Source organism: Osmia lignaria, chromosome 6 (assembly GCF_051020975.1).
Source record: "Osmia lignaria lignaria isolate PbOS001 chromosome 6, iyOsmLign1, whole genome shotgun sequence".
Taxonomy (NCBI): Eukaryota; Metazoa; Arthropoda; class Insecta; order Hymenoptera; family Megachilidae; genus Osmia; species Osmia lignaria.
The window spans coordinates 11,381,348-11,406,719 of record NC_135037.1 but is presented as its reverse complement, the minus strand read 5'-3'; the positions used below and the strand labels follow the sequence as shown (position 1 = coordinate 11,406,719).

The following is a 25,372-nucleotide window of genomic DNA, read 5'->3' as shown; positions in this document are numbered from 1 at the left end:
TTGAAATCTCCAACTTGAATTTCTACATCAAATATTATTTTCCTATTTTTATGCTAAACTGTATAGTGTATATTCAATTATGCTGATGCTTTCCAGGATGAAAATTTTGTTTAACATGTTTTCTGTAATAACAATTTAATGTAATAAAGAGTTTCTAGTAAGTTGAAATAGAGTTTCTCACGCGATTTGCCCGTCCATTCGAGCGTACGTACGTGCACGTGACAACTTAAATCACGCCCAGTTTGAAGCTCTATGCAATCGTGAAATTCGCAGCTACGGATTACAGGGTTACAGCCAGGCTGATACCAGCGACACAATGCTTGCTTCTCTGTCCGACGATGGAGATCCTGACGAACGGATCCGGTTGTGAATGGTAGCAATGTGTCGCGACAACGATAAAAAGAGAGCCGTGAACCGGCTAAAACGATTCAATTGTTATAAACGTGTATGTAGGGAGGATTTAATACGGATTGATCCTTGCGACCCAGGCTAAGATCAGGGAATGCAATTTTTCTATAACAACTTGTAACTTTGACGGGTATCCTTGGTTTAATAAGCCTAAATAACGTGCTAATTGCCGATATGAAAATCGCGATACTGATTTCTACATTTCTCAAAAGTTTTTCACCGTTAAAGTGGAACGCAGACCAGAATAGAGACGGTTTCTCATTAAACTCCAGTGTTTATTGAAATTTTTATGCGTTCTGTTTTGCATTCCTTGTTAACGGATACTGGCGCCGTGGACTCGTTAATGAGAACGCAAAGCAATCATTGCGGTCTAAAGCATAATAATAATAATAATAATAATAATAATAATAATAATAATAATAACGTTCGTTGGCTAAGCAGAAAGTTGCACGAACCAAGTCAAATATCGCGTTGCTAATGATCGAGGAAATTTAAACATTCGTTAACGTAAACACTCAAAGCAAGAGCCTCTAAACCATTCACCATTAGATTTTCCTCGTATACATTCGTTTCTCTCTTGTAACAACCTGACAAAAATGAATAAAAAAGAAATAAGAAAAAAAGTTATTCTGCAATTTTTAATTACTCAAACGAAATCATATTTTTTAAAGCAAAGAAAATCTGGGTTTTTGATTATATTTGCAAAACATAAAATTTAAAAAAAATTCAATTTTTTTTTTTTTTTAATTATACTATTAGCATAGGATACAGAATTTCAAATCAATTTCGAACCAGTAATGCAAAAGGCACACGAAACCATTAAGACAATTACTGTTCTTAATACTAATCATGGCTAGATCGTTTAATTTTAATGATTAGAAGAGAACAGGTGCTTTACTATGGCGGTTGCCTCGTTTAAGTTTTATTATACTACTTACAACATCGGCTCAATCACCATCGATCTTTCCTACAAAGCTCAAGTTTAAAGGTACAACAGCTGACACTCTTAGAAAAGTATCACTAATGTTATTAATCTACCGAGTGTATGTGTTCAATCAAACTTTATCCCGGAGTCATTAAAAATACCCGGAACGTGCACAAGTGAATTTCATAATCAATGAAACTACAATTGAAACGTTCTCTGCAAGAACAACTTAAGTCAACATAAAAATACAATTACTATTTTACACTTTTGTCAATAAATATGAAAAAAAAGTGTAACGATTCATAAAGATATATGTTTTAACATTTATTGTAAAAAGTTACTAATCCTTTTTCTCTCTCTCTTTTATCGACCTTATCGATCCGCTCTTGGGGTTCCTTCAAGGAAGAAAAAGCAGTAAACGCAACCTGTTCATTGAAATCTACATTCTCATTTTCTCATCAACCCAACGATTTTATGGTTGACGCGTTTGTTCGTTGTAAAACGTCGAAAGTTGGCCACACGAGCGGACTTCCGGCGCAGACGCCACTTACGCGCGACAAATCCTCGGTGGTTATCTTTGTTTCGTAACGGAATCCGCGTACGCGGCAACCTTCTACCGGAAGTCGTAAAGAAGTCGCCGTGTAAGTATCGTAAAAGTTCACGGAGGATGAAAACTTTCGTCTTTGCGGTTGCTGCACCTTACCCAATGTGATTTACCCTTGCTTTTTCTTCGTTCAATTTCATGGTAAGATGATAAATTTGGCGAGTTCCTTGAGTGGCTTCGAGATGTACTCGAAATGGAGTAAAAGAAGATGCTGTACCAGGAGACAATCAGAAGAAAACAATCAGCTTTGGTATAGAATTTTTGAAATATACATCCCATTTCAGCCGGACTGGGACATCGATATAGAGGTGTCCCGTGCACACCAACAAGAAGGGAAGAAAAAAAGAAAAAAAGGGCAGCAGAGTTGCCCGTTGTTCCCGATGAAATATTTCGTCGGCGTAGTCTCGTTGTGTGCGGCCGATAAAACAAAATCCGATTAAACGCTTTGTTTTCGCCACTTTTTTTTTCTCTCTCTCTCTCTCTTTTTCTCCACCACCCCTCACGCAGATCGTGCCTGTGCCCTAATTGATTTGCCGAGTAATGGATCGGCCAGTGCGCACTGTCAGCCGTTGCTGACCCGTCCGAACCATCGTCCAGCAATAATACCAGATCGGTTGCGTGCCATCGCGATCCAATACGCGACCGGTTGAACAATTTCACGTGTCGATGACCGAAGAAATGATTGGGCTTACTTGTCACGATCGTCACCGGTGTGCTTGTACAACCGATCGAAACGTTCACAGAATACGGATATAAATTTCATAGAGGAAGGGCAATTGTTGAGCGGTTTGCGGGACAAACGAGCGTGCTCGCCTAAATAACCCAAAACGGACGGATAGCTCGACAGACGTCAACGATACTCGGTGTACAGGGCTCGATTGTGGCCACCTCGTTCGTCACGCGACTATTTTTGACACTTACGAAGGATCGTCGACAAACTGCGAATTGTATTACTCTGTATTACTGTGTACGATGTACGTATATTCGAAACCGAACACATTTTCAGTTTGTGTTCTTTTCGTGATGTGTTCCATAATCGGTATACCATGCCGAAACACAAACTTTTATATGCCATATGGAACTTTGATTTATGAAATTATCTTGAAGATTATTGTATAATACTTCAATATTGAGATACAATAGGTAATTAATTAACCAGTTAACTCTGTTCGACGTGTATACACGTAAATGCAAAACTTTGTTTCTGTGCGGTCGACGCGTATACTCGTCGCGTAAGAGATAAACGAAACGTTCGTTTATCTTCATTAAATTTACATAAAGAGCTTATGAAATTTTGATTAAAACAAAATGTCGCTAATATGAGGCAAGAGAGCGTGCATAATTTAAAAGTTTGAACCATTCGCGACATCTGTGCATTCCCTGAACTTTAAACAAACATTTTATATCCTAATTTAAACACAGAGGAAAGCATACGCGAGGCTAATCAGCCTGCTGTGTTTCTAACGAAACTTCGCAACGGACCGCAATTTGTATCAATTCGAAATAATTTTTAACGAAAATTTCTTTTAAAAATCTCATTTCCTATTAAAATTCTGCTTGTCGGCGAAACCGTAAGTATCAACCATTTTCTATCACCTTCTATTTATCATAAAGAAAATATGATTCATAAAAATTGTAGTGACTTTGGGGACGCAACGAGAGGATTCAGCGTGTCCTGGCTTCATGAATTATACAGTTGCCGAAATCGACAAAGATTGGAGAGAGAGGCAGCAGCGTGTCTCGAACTTCATCGATAAAGTTAGGATGCACCATAATGTTATTATAGAGTCAGCCGTGCGCTGCATTATTCTGCTGCATCGTATCCTCCGTATACTATGCTTCGGCACCTTTCTGTCTATTACTCTTCACCGTGGACCCTTAGGAAGTTGGTCAAGTCCGTTGAGCACATGCCTGCAGCGTGCGCCATCTTGTCGGCTAACGTAATCCAAATGGCGCTGCGACCGCCATATTAGTCACATGATTCATTCGATTATGCTTGTAACCAGATCACGATTTATAATTAAATATTCAGACTATTTCGAGCTGAATATTCCCGTCATTAGGGTTGTTGGTGACGCATCAGGTATGTCAGTAATTTGGACCACTGTTGTAACTGATAATCGTTTGCAAGATTGTAAGAGAATTACTTGAAGTTCATCCCCACCAGCGAATTTTCAATTTCCTGTAATTGTTGGTTATAGCGCATCGTTAATCGTAGAACGCGGGATTTTAATTAAATCGCGTCTAACTTGGTGAAATTAACGCATCAAGGCAAGCGTGAAGGGAATCTTATTTAAAGTCTGTCGTGCAGTCTGGGTGAATAATTAAGCGACGACGCTGTGGATGATAGAAAGCCAAGTTGAAGCACCTGCAATCAGCTGGATTAGGTTTCACCAACGTGGATTCGTGGTGAAGTGCCGAAGAGCAACTTTATCACGGTGTCCTAATAGCCCTGCGACCAAGTGACGCCGGATGCTAGATAAGACCAATCCCTACGAACCGCCATGGAAACCGCCGCAATATCAAAGGCCGTTGTCGTTTTTTCATCGACAAATACAATCGCGGATTCGTCCGTCGAACACTGGGACAACGTTTGCGCTTTCTATATAGCCAATTCCAGGGATTTTCCGCCCACACAGCTCTATAACCAACGCTATGTACAGATAGAGTTTACTGTACATTCAATTCTCGTAATTCAATGTAACTTGTTTAACTTTGACAATGAAATTAGATTTAACAAATGAGATCAAAGTTAGTTCGACTGCACCGTTTAACGCGCAGGACGATGTTCCGGGCAGAGTGGAGACGCAGAACAATTTGATGGAACGTCCATTTATTTACAGCGTTGCGTTTGACGCCGACTGTTAAACGATCTCGATAAAATGGTTCTCAGGAGCCAATCAAAACGTAATGGAATGTTCTGGATAAATCGTACGTGCCTGTGTCGACTCAATAATGGCGCATCGTTTGAAAAGCATTACCAATTCGCCAGAAACTTTGCTCCTTTTGTAAATGGCCGATAAACCGGTCCGTCACGGTTATCCGATCGTCATTATCGCGAATGACTGGCCTTCGGTTCATAATGCACCGGGATTTACCTCGATTTTGATCCGTCGACGAGTCGAGAGTCGTGTGATCGTGACAGCTTTATTGTTCGTTGAGACATTGATGGTCTCGATGCTCGGACACCTGAGCATTTTATGGGTCCTTTCATCAAATCTATGCGTTATTCGCATGAAATCATTTGAAAATGGTTATTCGAGCGAAGAATTCGATTGAAAGTGAAAATACACGAATCGTCGTATATTCCTTTCGCAACGCGTTCATAAACGTTAAAACGTCAACCAAGAATCCATGGAATGTCTGTTCAGAGCTATAAAAATGACTAGACGTACAATTGCCTATACGTGGCTGATAATTGAAATAGGCCGTCGCTTTTTCGCGAATTTATTGGAAACGCCGTATGTATTATTCAAGACCCCCTTCACCTCCCCCTACCAGCAACCCCTCGTTCATCCCTCTCCGATGATAACGGTGAATAGAGAACATGCTCGTGCGTCACGTGTTGCGGCACAATAATCGAACGCTTTCGGGTATGATTAAATTTTCAACGATACGCTCGACAAATTCCTTTTTCCCACGAGAGAAAGAGCGAATGATATGGAAAAAATAGAGAAAGAGAAGTATTTATTATCACAGTTACCATCGATTTTCCTAGGTGTTTCCTTATCCACTCTCCTAACCACTCTCTAAAATGTGAACTAAATCATTCTGACATTCAAAAATTAAAAAATTCCAGAAATTTCCAAAATTCCAATTATAATATTGAATTTTACATATGTTCATAGTCTACAGAAATTAAAGGTATTAAATACTTTTGTATACAAAATAATTTTCAAATAGAAATTCTAATCTCATGTTGAGTGATATTAACCAGGTACCGTTGTTAAGCTGAAATTATGCTTTAATTTTGTTATTAGAACTGAAACCTGTTAACTTGAGTTTATAGGTAGAATAGAGAAGTGAACAGTACGCTTTCTACTTTGCGAACTACTTTAAACATTTAAAATTGTCGGTCCGTGGAGGGAAAGTTGGATGGCTCTAACGTCACGACATAATTTCGCGATTAATAACTTCTCAGAAACTCTTAATTGACACGGACGGCTGAATTATAATAACTAAGAGCACAAGTGAGGTGTGAATAATCATACAGAAATGATACAATTGTATCATACAGATTTTAATTATAAACACGTGAAACTCTTCTGATTTAAGACCAACAGCATTAACTCTATAAACAATATTCAAAATGCGATTATTTATGAAAACTGAATGTTGCAAACAGTGATAAATCAAGAATCAACCATTAAGAAGAACTTAGGTCCGAGGTTTAATGCTTGAGGTTAATTAAAATCCAAGAAGCAACGATGGTTCGAATCTTCATTCGCGCTAAGTTCACGAACTAAACGGACGATCGACGTTAATCCGCTAAGACTCGAGTAATCTTATCCTTTAAAGTAACTGCTATATTAAGACAGGACTAACCGGTTAAATTAAGGTTATATTAAAGAGGTAAAATGGCATTGTTGGCTCCATACTCGGCGTAAACACCGCGACAAGGAACTGCATAGAATTATATTATGGAGAACTAGAGATTCTCAGAAATAGACGAATACCTGGATACTCTGACCCCATGGGAAAACCTTTAGTAGGTAGTAGTGAATTATACAGAAGCACAAACACTGCTTGAGCACGAGGAGAATATACACGAGCTAGGTGGTATCAATCGGTAATAAGGCTGAGAGAAGACTGAAGGTATACCAAAGAGAAAATCATGGAAGTACTTTGAGAATTCATACTTTCCCCATATAACTATTTTCCCTACAGAAGTGTACGTACAATCATTTAGTAGTTCCCTGGTGAAAAAAAAAAAATTACAAATAGAGAGTGCCACAGTATAAGCAATGAAAATTGTTACTAGCCAAAGACAATAAATGAAAACACGATACCGTATCAATACAGGTTTTTTGTTTTGGTAACAGTGAACAATTTGAAAACCATTTCCCTGCGTCAATTTTTTTAAAATTCATGCCCACTTTTACAAAAGAACGATTGTTTTATATTGTTGAAATGATTTGTCCATCCGGTCACAAGTTGACGTTGAAAAAGCAGCGGTTTTTCGGATGTCTTTTATTTCATGAAATACCAGTTGGAAAATAAACATGGCCACGAGAGGCTGGATAAATCCATTATTTCAATCGTTTGACTGGGCCACATTCAAACGTAAAGCTTGACAAAAACAAAAAAAAAATTCCAATTATTCTAAAAATTTTCCAAGCTTCTTTACACGACAACCGAGTATTTCTGTCCGGCATGATGAGGGCACTTTTTGAGTTTTCGTTTCCTAAAAAGTTTCCTTCCCTACAGCCCCAAGTGCGGAAAATTATAAGAAATCTACTGTACGTTAGTCAGCTATCACTGTTAATAACCAATATTCCGATATAATTTATTAAAGAAGAATTTCTTACTCTTTTAATCACACGGTTAAAGATAAATCGAAATGAAACTGGATGGTTTCTCGATTCGTATTATTTTCGATTATTTCCAATCGAAAGCATCGTCGGTGTGGAAATGAAAAAATCGAAGAATTCTCGCCACGCCATTAGGCGGCGTGTCGTTAATGAAGTTTGAAATGAATGCGAGGTTGATATTGATCATAGGCGGATTAAAGGTGAATAGAGCTCAGCAAATAAATTGCAAATCCCGGATTCGAACGGTGGGTAGGTTAAATCGAGTTATACGTATAGCACGCGTCCAACCAGACACGCAGGGAAAAAAAGGTTAATAAGTTCATGTATGCATTGACGATGAAATGAAAAATGGAATTTTGGCTGACGGTGATATTGCGCGTGACAAGAGTATCTCGGAATAAACGTTTGAAAATAACTCGAAAAGATGAAAAATAATCGAAAGATTTCAAATCAATAAATTCATAAAGACAGTTTTGAAGATGATTAATCGATCTTATTCGAGCCCAATTGGGTAGATTTTTTTTGCATGTATCTTGTATCAAAACAAAGACTGTGCTATTAACGTGTAAAAAAAAAATTATAATATCTCGAATAACAATCAACATTTGTTGATTTATAAATATTATTAATCATAGGTCTTTGCTTTTGTCATCGGAAAATCGGAAAATCATGAATTGCAATTACATTTCTTCTTCTTACAAGTTTTTGTCAAATGGAAAGAGTCGATACGTGGTCAGAATGTAGGAAACTGACGAAACAGACACACGATTAATGTTCCGTCAGAAGAACGTCAAACGGTTTTCGTTGAAATTCGAAATTGACGAGAAGGAAGTCGCCTTCGCGTGACAGTGAACGCATTAAAACGTGAGATGCATGGCCGCGAATCGATTTATCGACGGATCTGATCGTGATCGAAAGGCCGAGAGTAACCGAACGAAGCTATTTAAAATTCATGAATTCTGTCATATCTATAACCAATTAGGTCACACACGTTGACGATCAACGTCTGCCGGTTCACAGAACTATAATGAAAGCCTCTCAAAATTCAACGAACGTTCCATTCTTTATCGAAGCAATTAGAATCTCCCATGCAGCCTGCATAAACTATCGGCTGGCCGCAAATCATATTTGAATATTGTCTATGCGGTCAGATGTTGCACCAAACTGGTTTGCTTTAATTAAAGAAAAGAAATTAAAAAGAAAAGAAGTAAAAAATGGTTATTAAATTCTATAATATTCAAGAATTAAAAATTATATTATTTTGTTTCTAAATCGCTATATCATCAAAATTAAGATTTTGAGAACTCCTGCTTCCCTTATGTCGCTATCCTCCCCACAACAATTAATAATCATTGTATTTATAATTACTAAATTTTTGGCACACTCTGTAGTATCCATTTATCCATTTAAAATGAATTTGCATTTTTATATGAATATCTTGCTCTATAAATATTAAACTGAAGCATCTCCATTATCTCTTGTTTGATTGCACTTTAACGAAAGACATTTATTCCTGGCTAACAAACCCTAACAATCGCATTCTCGATCCACCCAACGATCATCTGAAGTTTAACTAGAAATTCACATTTACAATAGCAGTTTAAAGTAGCTTGAAAGTTCTCCAATTTCGGAACGAAACTTTATGCTACCCCCTTGTAACTTCATAAAAAAAACTACAAGCCTCTGATTTCGTCTAATGAGATCCGACTTTCAGGGAACTCGAATTTTTGTACCGCTCGTTATTATCTATACATCCGAGAAAATCGTATACACGTATACCGAGGCTGCAAATTTTTAATATATGTATTTATATACTCAAACTTGAAGCAGATAATAATCAAATTTTTTTTCTTATAATTGGATAAAATTATAAATTAAATTGATTTTAATTTCCCGATATTACCGAAGGTTAATTTTTGCTGGGGAACGTATAGGTGTTCTCAATAGTTTTACGAATGATGGGAAAATGAAATTCCAGCAGTGGCATAATTTCGATTTCACAGTCTGATAACAGGGCGAATATCCACAAAATTATAACTGGTGCCGAGTGCGCAGTGAAATCAATTTCTGTGCCATTAAATCGTATGTTCGAGACTCACCTGATTCCTCCACGAGTGATGTCGTAATTTAGCGTTCGGGATCCGTGCCGCCACGTAACGTACCCGGTGGGTTGCGGTATATTGCTGACCACACACTTCAATTCTATCGTGCTGCCCGCTTTGTAGAATTTGTCACCTGCCGTCGCCCCGTGTTCATCCACGATTTCTACCCTCGGTACTGTAACACGCAACGAATCATTTTTATCAATTTACGTTCTCCCTTTTGGCTTGCAAATATTTCTAACAGTCAAACGGTGGGAGATTTAAATGAGCTCATGACGGTCACTGATAACAAAACGGAAAGAAAATTTTAATTACAATTAATCCTTTTACTGCGAAAAAAGTACCTATACGTATCGAGAGAAAAATTACTTACACTAAATAACAAACTCAAGTACTGCTACAAAGTGTAAAGAATGAGAAAATCCTTACCCTAAATCAAAAAAAGTGGAAAGAAGAAATAGGAAAAGAGCACCTAAGGCTCTACGAAAGACTAAAACAAAATGAACGTTTCAGCATGCCTGTCACAGAAAAATGGCCGATTAGGACTGAGAAAACCTTCAGAACCACCGAATATTGAGAAAAATCGTAGAAATAAAGGATTCCCTCTGTCAGTAGTAGTCCCTATTTTTCACGAATTTTTACAAATACTAAATCTATAAGAAACACATCAAAACATTTATTCGCAATTTAGCAAACTTGCTAATTAACAACTTTTCCATGAAAATTTTTTCCAAATATAAAAAAAATATTCCGAATGTCTTAAAATAGTGATATATTTCTGAATAATATTTTGTATATTCCACGCAAACATTCTGATTCTTCAAGTTCTCCAAACGGTCACTTACAAGCTCCTTCCAAAACTCCGAAGAAAAAGTGCATTCACGTGGACGACCCCAACTTCCCTAGAAAATAAGTTGTTTCTTCCAGTCATCGGTTCGTTTCGGAGGTAGCTTGCAAGAAACGTGCCCGAGAACTGTTAACTGGGAGAGGAATTGCTGAAATTTCTCAGTGTCGAAGCATCCGTTAGAAACAGAGCCACAGAAAAAAAGAAAGAAATTGAAAGGATCACGAGTGAGTACGTTCGTCGTGGAACAATAAGTTTCCACTTGCTAATGGCAAAAAAGAAAAATGATATTACCTAAATAGTAATCTATGCGAGCATTGTTTGAAATGTCAAATAAAACAGATTAAAGAGTTAAAAGTCGATGGACGAGGCCAGCCATCTTTAACCATTGACACGAGATCAGCAGAATGTGTGGCTCGTTTAACTGTCGATGCAGGCAAGTATAATGGAACGGCCCATTTGAGTACGAAGTTAGTGCACGCCTCGATGGAGTTTGCTGGAAGCAACAATCTGGAATTAATTTCGGCGTGCGGGTGAACTTGAGGATGGACTGAGCCTGAGAACTGCAGGAAACCGACTGACTCTATACGATCAAGATTAAAACCCGACTCTCAGCAAAAAGCAAACATCCTGGATTCTTTTATCCTGATAACACTAGCAATTTATCTTCGCTCCTCCGTTTTTCAACTGTTGCTTCGTGACAGAGGAAAATATGAATGGCAATGGAAATTCGGCTTAAGGAAACTGACTAATGCTTTCTTCGACTTTGAAATTCTGGAAGCTTGCAATTGTGAAATTTTGGAGTTTTTAATATTACATTTATTTCCAAACACTCTTGTTGCCCAAAAGCACTTGAAAAGGGTTTTGGTAAGGACAGAAGAATATATTCCTCAATCAATCACGCGAAAGGTTTTTCATATTTAAAGCTTTTAGACAATTATGAATTTTCATATTTAAAGCTTTAATCCAAATAACTGGAATGATTATTTTAACAAACCTGTTGCTCTTAAAAGGAATGAAGCATACCCTTGATTCCCGTATACGCTATACGAAAAAGTAGGTCATAATTTAGAAATTTTATTTTATCGTGATATTAAATTTAAAAATCGACTTTGTACGTCGAATAAACATCGACAACGAGCTGAGTTTAATTTCCACAAACGGAAAAAAAGCGGAATATCTCTGTCAACCTTTCTACCATTAAATTGAATCGATTGAACGCGATATTAAAAAAAAAAAAAAAAAAAAAAAAAAAGAGAGAGAGATTACTATCTCCAGGAACAAGTTGAATAATTTTGGATGTACGTTAACTGGCGTAATTTCATTCGGCTAAGCGGTCATTACCATTTAATGGCCGCCACTTTCTATGTAGCTACGTGCAAAGGGTCAAGTGAAAATTGCTTCCAATTATTCCACGGTACTAACGTGTAACACGAACTGAACGCAAAAATTGAAACGCGTTTTAATTTGCCTCGAAACAACGTCGAAAACGGGGAAACAAAAGCGTGATTGTATCAGCTTTTTAATAAACTAGCTTGCGAACGCTTCGTTGAAAGAGTTTTGATTTTTTAAATAACGCTCCAACCACTTTTTGCCTCTGTTTTCATACATTGCCGTTTTTGTTCGCGGAAAATTCGGGTAAATGAAGCGATCAGAGAGGGCGAGTCGGAGTTGCATTGAAATTTGGAAGGAGAAAGAAAACGCATAGGAAACGAGTTTCCTTTATCTTCGGTTAGTTTCATTGAATACGGAAATTGGAAATATAGAAGGAAGAATAATACAGAGGAAGTGATTCGCCGTGAATGGTAAGAAAATGGAGGTGGGATCAATAGAATGGAAATTACTTAAATAAAAAATAAGATTAGACAGGAAAAACGGATGTTTATTAGTATTGTGTTAATGTTTCTGTTATTGAAAGATATCGAATGGGAAGTTCTGTAGGCGCTTTTTAGGTTCCCTCTAATAATCTCCCTAGACTTCTAGAAATTTTAGAATTTCGGTAAATTCATCATAAGGCCACTATGATTGTTACGCCTTAAGTGGTGATGACCCCAGCATCAGTCGAAAGACGAGGCAACAGTAAACGAAGATCTCAAAATAGGATAATTCCACACACGAAATCACTCATGAGCCTGGTTACAAAGTGCCGGGAACTAATCAATTGCTTCGCTTAGAACGTGGCAGGTTTAAATGAATTTCAGCTCACGAAGCGGAGGCAACCGGAGCTTACAAATAGACCGGATGCGTACGAAAAGTAGTTTCACTTGCTTTCTAGACTGAACTTAATTGAAGTATCTCGTCAGACGTGCAACTCAAACACCGAGGGAGAAAGAGAAATATAGAAAAAAAAAAGGCGACGGATAAAGCCAAGGAAAGGAACAGAAGAAACGAATCAATGGCTGTTGCGCCGAAAATAGAAAAAAAAATAAAAGAAAACAAGGACAACACCGGAAACGACAAACGCCACGTTGGAAAGTTGGAAAGGCGAAAAGGTATAAAAGAGAAAAGAAGACAAACCAGGGGTGGCAAACAATCGCGAAAAGGGCTTCTCCTCTTGGCACCAGTTAATCAAAGCCTCGACCCTCGGTTTCCCTCAGTGTCGGACAAACAATGCCTCCCAGTTGCAAACTTTTAAAACATCCAGTCGAAAAAACAGCCCATTTGCACTCGAATAAAAAGAATACTTCTTTTTCTTTCAATGACACCGACACTGTGTATCTACTGTTAAATTGGTTGTCCGGTGAGTTGTATGACATTGTCCATTGACTCGTTTTTAGCTTTTCGTAATAAAAGATAATAGATATGAACGATTTCAGAATAAAAATTACCGTTAAAAATGCCAAATAAAGGGAAATTACAGGTTATTTCCAATTATTATTAAAAAATTATTGGATTAAAAAGTGATTCGTTAGTCACGAATTGCTTCGTTTTATTATGTAATAATATTGCAAACGGGACAACACGACACTGAAATTTAATTTGTTCAGTCATTTGAATCAATATACTCTTATTACTGAAGTACTATTTAATTGAAACAAATATTTACAAAATTTAAATGATGTATTTTTTAAACCATTTTATTTACCGGATAAAATAATTATTGAATTGTTATTTCTGTGTCAATCATAATTAAATCCAATTAAATGAAATACAAATTATCAAACAATCAACGTACAGTTTAAAGGTAATAAATTTTATTTTATTTCTGTTGTAATGTATGAACAGTTGTCACGCTATTTGAGACACGTACGAGGCTGGATTTCATGCCGGTACTACATACCCGTAATTATGACCCGAGATTTGCAACCTCAGACCAGTAAATGTGCGAATTACACTACACAGATGTATATCTGCGACAAGCACTACGTGTAATGTCTCCCTGAAACAGTGCTTGAAAGCATATCGTTGAGAACGTGACGCGATTAAATCGGTTCTTTGAGGGGAACTGTCTAAAGAGGAAAGGATTAACACGTTCACTGACACAGTAGGAACAGCTATGCCTAAAGCACAACATGGATCATTAAGTATATTAAAAATTAATTTTAAGTTAAATTTTTAATTGCAAATATTTGCAATTTTTTAATTTTTGATCAACATTGTAAATTGTTTATGCAAATTGTTTAGAATGACATTAGAAAAATAAAATGGTATTCCATTTTTGGATAGTTTCCTCTACATATCATCTAATACCATCACCATTATTATAACATAGAAAGTTTCTAAGAGAATCACGAGCAGGGTCGAGTATTCATGTAATATCTCAGCAGCCATCGAGTGGAAAATTGAGAAAAACTTTTCGGGACGCATAATTCATCCTCAATAATTGCAACGGTAACCCGAAGAGGGAATTTACATGGAAGCGAGGCTCGTGAAATTGCAATGTTCGCGAGAAGCGAATTGAATTCATTAAGACCACGTGTTCTTCCTTCCTTTTCACCTCTTTCAATCTTCAGCCTCTCGTTTTCTTCGCTTATTTTTCTTCCCGATTTCCTTTCTACTTTCCTCATAAACTACCCTCTCTATCTTACTATACTTTACTTGTCTCTCCTATCTTCTATCTTCAACCGGATTTCCTTCTTTCTCCTTTTCCTTTTATCTCCATTCTTTTCTTTCTTTCCTGCCTAACCTTACCCTTTCTTTTTTATTATCTCCGCGTTTTACTTAAAATCGATAAAAACATTAAGTTTGATTTCCCCTTTTTAAACTTTCTACAGAATTACTGTGGATTGGAAATTTCAGTGTTACATTATAGTGTGCTAAATATGATAACATAATTTTTTCTTTTGTTAAATTTGATTTTATCTTGTCTTGGCTTTCGTTAAACAGAATCGAATTAAGGTAACAGAAGAACGAGCAAGAGGTACGTAACGCGGAAGGGACAGGGAAAAGAGGAATTGCTTATATCGAGACGACAAGCCAGAATCACATACTGGAACACGAACAAAAGACGGAACACACGAGAAGTCTGGAAGTTCGATGGGAAACAAGAACATATCAGGAATTCCTATCGAGCATCCATAGACCACAGCCACCAACCAGTTTCAAGTTTACGCCTTCAACTTTTCCGTATCGCTTCCACATATCTGTTTCTGACGTTCTACCTGTTTCAATTCTATCGTAGACACACGGCTGTGCCTGTGTATTTTCTCGAAAATATTTCCTCTTTCTTTCCTATTGGACAAGTTACCGTTGACTGCTACAGTGAAAATAAACATCAGTAGTAAGATATATTAAAAAAAAGAAGAAGCGAATAAGTGTCTAGAGGAAAAGCGTATGTTATATCTCATAACATTTACAAGAGAATGCTATTGATTTTAAACGAATATCGTTACTATAGAATTTCAATGCTTACTGAATCCGAAAAATTTATTAGAACCCTTCAAATGCACGCGCATAAGGATGACCCAAAGTCTAGATGTACGCCAGCACGCTGGGGAACGTGGGGGAGAGTATTCATGGGAATCACGTTGGCGCCGTATAAGACATATGCCACCACCTCTCACCCCTGAACTACACGTCTAGCCACACCCTCTACGACCACCCCGTCCAGACATTCCAGTCTTACGACCAATTATTTTCGCATATATGGGACATTTCAGACATATTTTTACAATGGATATAAACGAGCAGTCTCCTTAGTTCGTGTTCGTCATACTTAATCTTCGAAACTGCCGTCCCCTGCGCAAGTTCTCACTTGACAAATTATTAAAAAATATGTATTAAGATAAGATTTATCGTTTCATTCTAATTTTCACTTTAACGATCAGAAAATTTTTACATAAGACTCCAGACACGGTTCAATGTTTAATTTTAACCTTTCTGTAATTACATTTATTTCTAGTTCTAGATTTTATATCATATCTTTACAATTATTTTAATTTTTCTATTTCGTGATTTGTTCCCAGTTGATACAGAAAATCCTAAGGTAACCCATTGATCCGTGAGAAGCAGAGTATGTACTAGTAATTGGAAGCTCTCAGATTCAAGTTACACGATACAACCCCCCACCCCCTCCCACCCATTGAGCCATAGAATATAAATCAGGAAGCAAATTACTAATCTCTGTTTTAGGCTCTGACACCCTCTCTTCCTCGTACTACTCCATTTTCACGCCCCTTTGTCCTTCGATCGACTTTTGTCTTCCTCTCTCAGCGTCCTTAGCCTCCCGTTCTTGCTCATTCGGATGCTTTATATTGAATGCAATCGTTCCGAACGATCCATTAGCAGATTCTTTCGTGGATGCATTGCCGGGGTCTGTACGAGCCCCGGAAAAGTGGGATAACTGCGGATTGAATGTGTGCCGATAACCGCAAATCGTTCGGGTAAGCGTTCCTACGGATATATATATATATGGGGATGCTGGAAATTGCGAGCCAATGGCAATTGAGAGATTAAGTTTTTTATTCAACGAAGGATGGATAAAGCGAGACGAGGGGTCGCGGAGTAGCACCAGATTTCAAAACGGTTGTTCTTTGTTCGATGGGCAAGGCCACCCTACTTTTATTAGAAACGCGAACCGAGATAACGAGAAATTGCTGCTGTACCAAGACGTCGCCGATTATTCGGCTAATCGGGTCCAATCGAGCAACAACGTTTCAAAAATATGTACATTTTTATACATTTTTACAAATGTTAAAAGAAAGCCCTTTTTTTCCCAAAACGTCATCTCTGTTGAAACCTGACCTAATTTCCCCGTCAAGTTATACGAAAATTGTAAACGAAATTCATTGTTACGAAAGATTTCAAGGGCAAAATACATCCGAAGACTACCGTTGAAATGGAAACCAGAATCTTCCTTCCCTTATAATGAACACTTGTCCCCGTTTCGATAAGAGTCGCCATGGAAACAGATTTCCACCGATCGTTTCCTTCTTTACATTCACAATAATACTCGAACGTCTTGAAATCCTCGGATCCCTTTTCTCCGAGGATCTCTATACACGTAGCAAATCTCCTCTACACTCGGCATTACATTTTCTACTTACACCGAAGCGAAGGCCGAGCTGTAGTCGGTTCCGATTCAATTCACGCGAGATTCAACGAAGAAGTATTGTAGGTATATATACCGTACATCCAGAATATGCATTCGAATTTTCATTTAACGACTCACGAGGAAAACGCACGCACGTTGCGGAACGCAGTCGCGTCGCGAAAAGCTTTTAATTAAAATATGGAGATCAAGCCGGACGGCAAAGCCCAACCCATTCTGGGCTTCGGGCCGAGCTGCAATAACAGATAATATATCGTCCACGGGTAGCCGTTGTAACCGGCTCTTTCAAACAATGAATTCAAATCCGACCACCGCTAAGTGAACAATCACATCTGGAACCTTTTCCGAGTATTGTGGCTGTGCACTGAAAGAGACGGAAAAGAAGAAACAATGAAGGAAAGTGTAGTTCCGTCAGGGACTACTACCGGAATACGTGTTAGTGATGATATTGGGTGTGCTAGAAAGTGCAGTTTCGATGAGGGAATTATAATTAATCAAAAGTCAAAAGAATATTTAAGGTGCTAGAAGACAGCGATCAGAACTTCTTGACCAGTACTGAATAGCCGAAGAATCAGAATAGCTAAGAAAACTTTCTGTGAAACGATTCTTCGAGAGAAAGTATAATTATCCTAACGGAATGACTCCATTTGCATGTAAGACAAAGTTCCTCTTTTGTAGGACACTCCTTTAGCTAATAAAATTCTTAAGACGCAATGTAGACGAGAAAGTCTCGGTTGAAGTATCTTCGCAATAAAATATGGAATGCAAAGTAAAAAGGAAATGATCCAACCTTCTTTAAGTTTTATCCACTGTTCGAGTTTTTCCTTCAGAAAAATTGATATTAAGCTTTCAAATATAAATTCTTTGTTAGACTATCCTCGTTCACCAGGCGATCCTCTGAGATGCACGAGTTTCTAATTGTTTCAGCAGGTTTAATGCCGTATTACCATATTCCTTTCTAGACGTAAGACACGGTTCCTTTTCATCTCTGAATATGAATTGCAAAATTATCTGGATGAGTAAAGTCATGCTTTATCATTGGCATAACTAGGTTAAAGCTTAGGCCACCCAAAAATGTGGACTGCCGTCTCTTTCTATACATATATAAAAACTGACCTTCTTATCATTCTAAATTTCGAAGATTTTAAGATCCTAAAATTTTTAAATTCCACAAAATAATTTCAAAATTTTCAGATTTCCAGATTTACACAATTCTGGAATTTCAATTTAATATTTTCAAAAAGTTCTAGGATTTCAAAATTTCGGAAGATGGAAGGTGGATCTGTCAATCACATGTAGAAGTTGAAGCAGAAAATAGAGTTTTCTAGTAGATAATTGAATGGGAACCACAGCATTCTTTCGTGGTAAAACTACTAAGCGCATTCATTGTCACCTGTACCGAACAGCATCGATCTGCGATACACGGTTGCTATTAATGTTCAACGTGAGTATACCAGACACTGGATTCCGCGATGCGTGAAATGGAGATAATGACTGGCGAGCCAATCAGTTAACCAGACCGAGTCAGAGTAGACTAATGAGGATGCACCCTATGCTGTCCGTGCGGTTAGTCATCTATAGAACAAATCGTTCAAGCAAAAAGTGTATCCAGTTTCTTGTCAACGTTTCTTGTTTTATCGACTCTTGGAATAATTTATAACAATAAGTCGATTAGGGACTTCCTCGTTAGTCTTTACTATTTAATCAAACACAGACCTAATTCTCGATCGACATGTACAGACTTAACTCTGAGTAAAATAATCTAAATCTAATCTTTGAGCAGAAAAATAAAAGATTTAATCCAGATCAAAATTTGATATAAAATTTAAAATATATTTAAGTTCAACAATCATAATTATTCTCTCAGTGTTAGACGGTTAAACAATGTAGATGATTTGGAACACCGCAGCAATCAATCTATGGTCGATTCGATGGTCAGCTTTGAATGTTGAACGACCATGGCTGAAAACAATGCAGCCATAACTGCTATTCGACGAACCAACTACAATTTCACGTGCCTTGTGTACACTGAATCAATACTAGACGAGCTAGATCATCGTTTGTCTGTTACAAATTTTGCAACCAAAACTTCATAAACCTTTATATAAGGATACAAAGAAATAGAAGAAATAGAAGATATAATTAATAAATAAGAAGGCAGAATTTTCCAGACACATTTATAATAAAAAAAAAAAATATTTATACGTGCAGATTAGTTAAGAGAGCAGAGTTTTTCAACTTGACCCAGTTACAAACTTGTACACCTCGCTTCGAAACCCAATCTGATAGTTGATTTCAGCGAATCCGTGGAAATATGAGTACGATATCGAGTAGGAATCTCGGCAAGGGGAGTTTTCTAACAAAGAGAAACGAAATAACTTTGTTACGTACGGAAAATGATCGTTCCTGTTGTTTGTGATCGTGTCCAACGAACAAAAGAGTACACGTGCGTTGAATGTACGCATAGAATCGTGACATATTTGATACAAGACTGTATAACAATACCTCGAGTGTTGCACTTATAGCTGAATCATACACGATAACCATCCATTGTTTATCGGACCATTGTGAAAGATTGGCGATGTGGAACACATGAATTTACAATGGCTACTCAAATTATTAGGACACCAAAGCGAAGAACGTGTTTTCTATGTTTGCATGAAGGATCAAGAATAAAGTTAACTTTTTGTATTTAAACATCTATTTCATATGTATTGTAACGTAATTATAAAAAAAAAATAATATCAATAATTTGGTAACACCGCCAATTGCTGCAATTACTGCTTGATTCTTTGCAGCATTTTTAGAATAATTTGAACAATCACTACATATGCTTATTGTTCTTTGAATTTTCAAAAGGTAAAGGTATTATCATAAGAAGGTATTGCAAAAAGAAAAATTCAGTGCGAGAGTTCGCGTAATGCCAGCAGGCGAATCGAAATGTAAGAGGAAAAGCTAATGTAACTCCATTTCCGCGTGAGATAGTCGTTCACCGGACAGAACGAGAACTTTGATCCAACCGGAAACTGAATTCGATCGTTCCCACGTATGGTTCTTCAATCATCAAGGCTGATAAAGGGAACGAGACGGGTACACAGATCGGATTGTACGCGTGTACCAGCGTTCCGGCTCGAATAATCAATAGCCGATCATTGATACGTACATCCGCGGCCTGTACTACTAGCAGAACATTCACGGAATACAAATACAGGAACATGTTCGCAAATTCGCGATTAGAATTGATACTGTTCAACCTACTACGTATCTTATGCGAATGGTTCTTGCGAGAAAATAATGAACATACATAGAAAAATCAGGGTTCTAAACCGGATCAAAGGTTTTTCGACTGCTCTAAAACTGTTCTCACAGAGGACACCCGATAAATTCTTACCATTCCCTTTCCTCTTGTAAAGGAAATTTATATGGGCTACCATAAAGCGGTTTCTTCCTTCACCTTCATTTACTTGGCGCCGTTCCTTCTACTTTTTTCTTTCCTCCTCTTGTTTCCTTCTTAGTGCCTTACACGACTAGCTAATCCCTCGCAAGATTTATTTGAAACTGGCAATCTATTCAACGTGCGCTATGGTATAGTTTTATTAGAATCTATTTTAAAGTTATCTGTTCCTAATTAAATATTTTCAATAGTGTCGACCATAATTTACAACAAAATGTTCAAAATAAATTTTTAAATGACAGAAGTTGAATAATTGAACAAGAAGTACATATCATACTTCTAATACCGTATTAGAAAAAATATTTAGTTTGACAGTCTTGTCCATTGTTAATTAAATCCAAGTTTACGGTTTCGTTCCTTATTATCATTAACCGTCGGAAATTCTCTCTTCATTTTGGCTTATCTATCACTTTATATTCACAGACTTTAATAAAAGCTTTAATAAAAACACCTCGTTCTAAGCGAACACACTGTCTATAATTTTAATAAGACAGATATGAATTTCATAGCTCCTGTATAAAAGAGACAAGAATTCGTACGAACGAGTTGTTTGCATAAAACATTCTTAATTTGGCAATGCTACTGCATATTTATGCTTTGAGTAACAGCAAAAATTTTTTAAAAAGAATATAAAATGTAGTGATTTATTAAATATTGTAACTAATATATCTAAAAAAATAATTACTGATTTAAATATAATTGCACTACTGTTACTGATATTATTATAATTTTAAATTGTTAAATTTATTAAATCTGAATATTCTTTTAAAATTATTTTTCTAATATACATAAAACCCCTTCGTTTAAAAATTACAGCTACATTTGAGTTTGGAATTAATATTCTTGTATATGTTTTGCAAGTTTAAATCACGATCGACCCCGGCTTCGGTCGTTCAAGGGTTAAAATATTGTATAATAGAAAGAAAAAGAAGGTGTTGAATAGAAGCTTAGGAAATTGGTGTTAGAGACTCGAAGACGGTAACAGAATCCCATTAGTAATCAGTCGAGTATGCTCTAGTGCTCATCGAATCGAATTAGAATCCAATTGTATCGCTTCGATAACAGGATTAAATGAAAACGCAATTAGCCTGGTACTTTAATCACGCATCGGTGATACCTCACGGCCGGATCGCGAATGGTTAACGAGCTCGTGATAAATATATCTGATCAATCAACGACTGATGGTTACGTGTCAACCCTTTAAATTTCTCCATTAAGTATTTTCGCTCGTAAACACATAGTTCGTGTCGTGTACCTGTCATTCACTTTTATGATTAATAGCGGATTTATGCAACGATAAAAATGTTACAACCAAGTCAATTTACTGATCCTTTGTATGCATTTTGTAGCCTGTCTTTCATATGGAAATTTATACTTGCGCGATAATTTTCCATCATATTTTATGTTAGACTGATTAAACGATAAAAGTAATGTTTCTCTACTTTTTAGGGAATTGGTTTTATCGATGCATTTGAACTTTTCAATTTATTAAGAAAACTGTAGTAGTGCAGTTTTCAAAAGATTTCATTTTTTAAACTAGAAAAATATTTTATTTCCTTTCGAAACTAAAAAAAGATTAGTGCAATGGAAGATTAATCAAATAATGCTTTTTACTATAAATTTAGCTTATTCTAATTTTGGTAACATATACTCGAAAAATTATCTAAATATTGAAATTTTATAATATTCATTAGGAAATATACGTCAGCACGTAGCAGTTATTAATTTTACGGTACATTAAAAAGTGATTAAAAGGAGGTATTAAAATGATTAATAGAAAATGTCAATTATAATATTCATTTATCGCCGTTTTAACTCATTTATAGCGTAATGCATTTAAATGACGCGCAGCATTTAAAATTTTCGTTAAGGCTTCGATTCTATTAAAATGGTGTTAAGTTAAATTGGTCGAGTATTTAAGTATGAAATTGATACACGTAATTACAATAAATCCGCTGTGACTTTTACTGGTACTTTAAAAAATTATTTTTAGAAATGAGACTATCTAATTATTGAATTCCAAAAAAATATTTTCCTCGTATATTGAAGAACTAAATCGATTTATGGACGTTGAATAGTGACATCTCATATGTTGAGTCGAGTATCACGACAGATCTTACTCACGTTTCGTATGAAACCGTCTCCTTATTTCCCTTCTAGTCTCGTCACTTGCATTTTTCCTTTTACGAGCATCAAGCACGCTCTGTGGATGTAAATACGTAATATAGTAATGCAACTTGTCAACGTCTCTGTTGACTGTCACTGTAAATTCACAAGAATTCAAAAATAAACAATTTTCGCGGCAAAAGGTTTGTTTCTTGCTTATTAAGAAATTTTATTTTCATTAAACCATAAATTCAAAAGGAAATATTCAGAACACTACAGAAAACCAGTAAAGTGACGGCATGTGAGAACGAAAAAAAAAAAAAAAATTAGGAGGTAGGAGAATGTCGAGGAGGACGGAAGAATGAGAAAGAAAAAGAAGAAAAATATAAAACGGAAGGTGTGACGGCATCGTGGACGATTTTGAAGTCACGCACGATCGTTAATCTAAATTCCAGTCCTCATTCCCCACATTCGAGGGGGAACGAACATACCAACGTTGGTACGATGAAAATGCATTCGACTTTGCGGTGGAGCCGCATGCTTCGATTCAACGAACTTCTGGAATGAGACCGGATGCGGTTCACCAACCGAGGCCCTTTCCAGACACCTTTCTACATACAACTGTCTGTCCCCGTAAACTAACCTTCTGCAACGTTTCGGTTTTGTTCAATTTGTATTTACCAAAGTACTCGTAACATCACTATCGACTTTGCTTATATAGTACAGACGTAAGAAGCAACTGACTTATACAATATTTGAGCCAACCCAAAACAAAGAAAACTTTCGAGAATTTTTCAAAATAAATTATATAATAAATTTATAGAAGATTTAGTGAAAGAAAAAAAAGAAAAAAACCTGAGTCGACCATCACTGGACAGGAAAAAAGAAATTCGAATTACAGAAAAACGATTCTGCAGTAAAAAGTAAAAATTGCTGCATCAGAGTAAATTGAACGATTCCAAAAGGGGATCGGATCGACGTATCCTCGATGAGAGACGACCTTTTGACGATACCGAGCCTGCCATCGGATATTACGTATTTCAAACGTCAGCTGGAAAGGGTCCTTCGACCCCGTGGACGTATCCACGACAGCTTATTAGCGATTCCGACTGTGTCAAGAGGGATTGCTGCAAATACACTTGCACGGTTACGTGACGGACACGGTTGAATTTCACGGTGCACATTGAATCGGTCATGGAGATCACCAGCTACTAAGATAAATAATTCCAACTGCAACTTGAACGTCTACAGTTAGCAGTTTTGAGGAGATAAATGAATTGAAGCAATTCGTTTATCCGGTTATACATTCATAGCATGCTAAAGCAGGTAAGAAATAAATAAAATTTGCAATGTCAACATAAATGTTTTATACAGCGTTTATAATTAAACTTAACATGTTTCAATATTTATTATTAGATATAAATATTTGTATTATGTTATGATACATTAAAACAACTTTAGATACTTGTTTACGTAGTCATTTGTATAATATCCCTGCACTAGAGAACTGTATACGTGGTTGTACTACTTAAAAGCGGCTGAACATGCACGCGGTCGTACCACTTGCATTTGGCCGTCTGCACACGGCTTCGTACTACTTACATCTGTCTGACTATACGTGAGTTAATATTACTTGCAGATATGCAGCCTGACGTATGTTGGATCCTACAGAGGTTTATATCCTTTGACATACATGGACTTAATTATTTAATAATATTGCGACTATATATACAAGAAATTATTAAATATATAGGGTGATTCCCTAAAAACCTAGACTTAAGCTCATATGTTTCTAACCTTCGAAATTTTAATGGCAAAATTTCAAAACTTTTGCACATTCTTAAAAGTTTTCCCATTACAACAATAATAGAATTAAACTTCTTCAAAAACCTGTACAAATTTTTCCTTACCGTTAAGGTAAAGGATATTGTCCTTTCTCGCACCTATTACACACGACCCTTGTTACAATCAACCTGTTAATCCTGGTAAGCTAGTCGAGTCTAATAAAAACACTGGTAACGCGATAAAACAGTTTGCGAACTAGTTAAGCCGAATGAATATGGGTTGTAAACTTGAGGAAGTTAATGAGGATAATCGGAAACTCGTGAAATCCCATATGGATTATCTGCTAGGGCATGTAACTCGATATCAGCATACGCGTACTCATGGGACAACGATATACGAGCGATATGCCAGTTTCTGTAATAGTGTGGATCACCAAGATCTCGGGGCAAACACATTGGACTTCCGGTGGTTCGAAAACCACCGGGATTGCTCCTATATACCCCTGAGACATCTGGACTTTCGAAACGAAACCCCGTTGGGATTTCGCCCAACTATCAGAACCATCATGGCTCATGGCTCATGGCTCTTTACCAAACTCTTGGACTTCCAAGAAAATCTTGCCCGCTACTTACGAAACTATCAAAGTTTCCGGCATACTGTAGGATTCGTGAAACCTCATCGGTGATTGGTGTTCAAAGTCGAGTTAATTGAATACGATTAGAGGTTTTGCTAAAATTATTTAACTAAATATAGATAATTGGAACATTTTCCCTGCGGCAATATAACGAGAGGTTCTACTGTATTTTACCTCATGGTGAAAGTTTATTTTTCCAAACAGGTATCTCGTAATTGATGATTTTTTAGTTGTATCGCTATTCTTGCAAACCGACGATAGCACTGTAGAAAATCTTGGCGCGTGTTCGTTGTTCCCTTAATTGGTTTTTAACCGTGCCGCAAAGGCGCAAAGGGAAAAGGTAAAAGAAGAGAATAATTTTGATTCGCCACGGATAATGGAGTCGAATGTAAGAACCTTTCTGAGCAGCAAGCTTGATAAGCTCGAGCTTTTAAACGATCCAGACAATAGCCTTGCGTGCGGCAGCGGACATTTCAACATAGACCCAGT

The 25,372-nt window shown here is 36.9% G+C and overlaps 1 protein-coding gene across 2 annotated transcripts in view; it reads right to left on the bottom strand.

Annotated features, from left to right (window-relative positions):
* LOC117607594 (opioid-binding protein/cell adhesion molecule) overlaps positions 1–25,372 on the bottom strand; it is a 137,003-nt gene that overhangs the window by 41,840 nt on the left and 69,791 nt on the right. For both annotated transcript variants that reach the window (XM_034331466.2, XM_034331467.2), the window contains one exon: positions 9,568–9,745. In XM_034331466.2, coding sequence (XP_034187357.1) covers positions 9,568–9,745 — 178 coding nt within the window. The remainder of the gene's footprint in view (positions 1–9,567; positions 9,746–25,372) is intronic.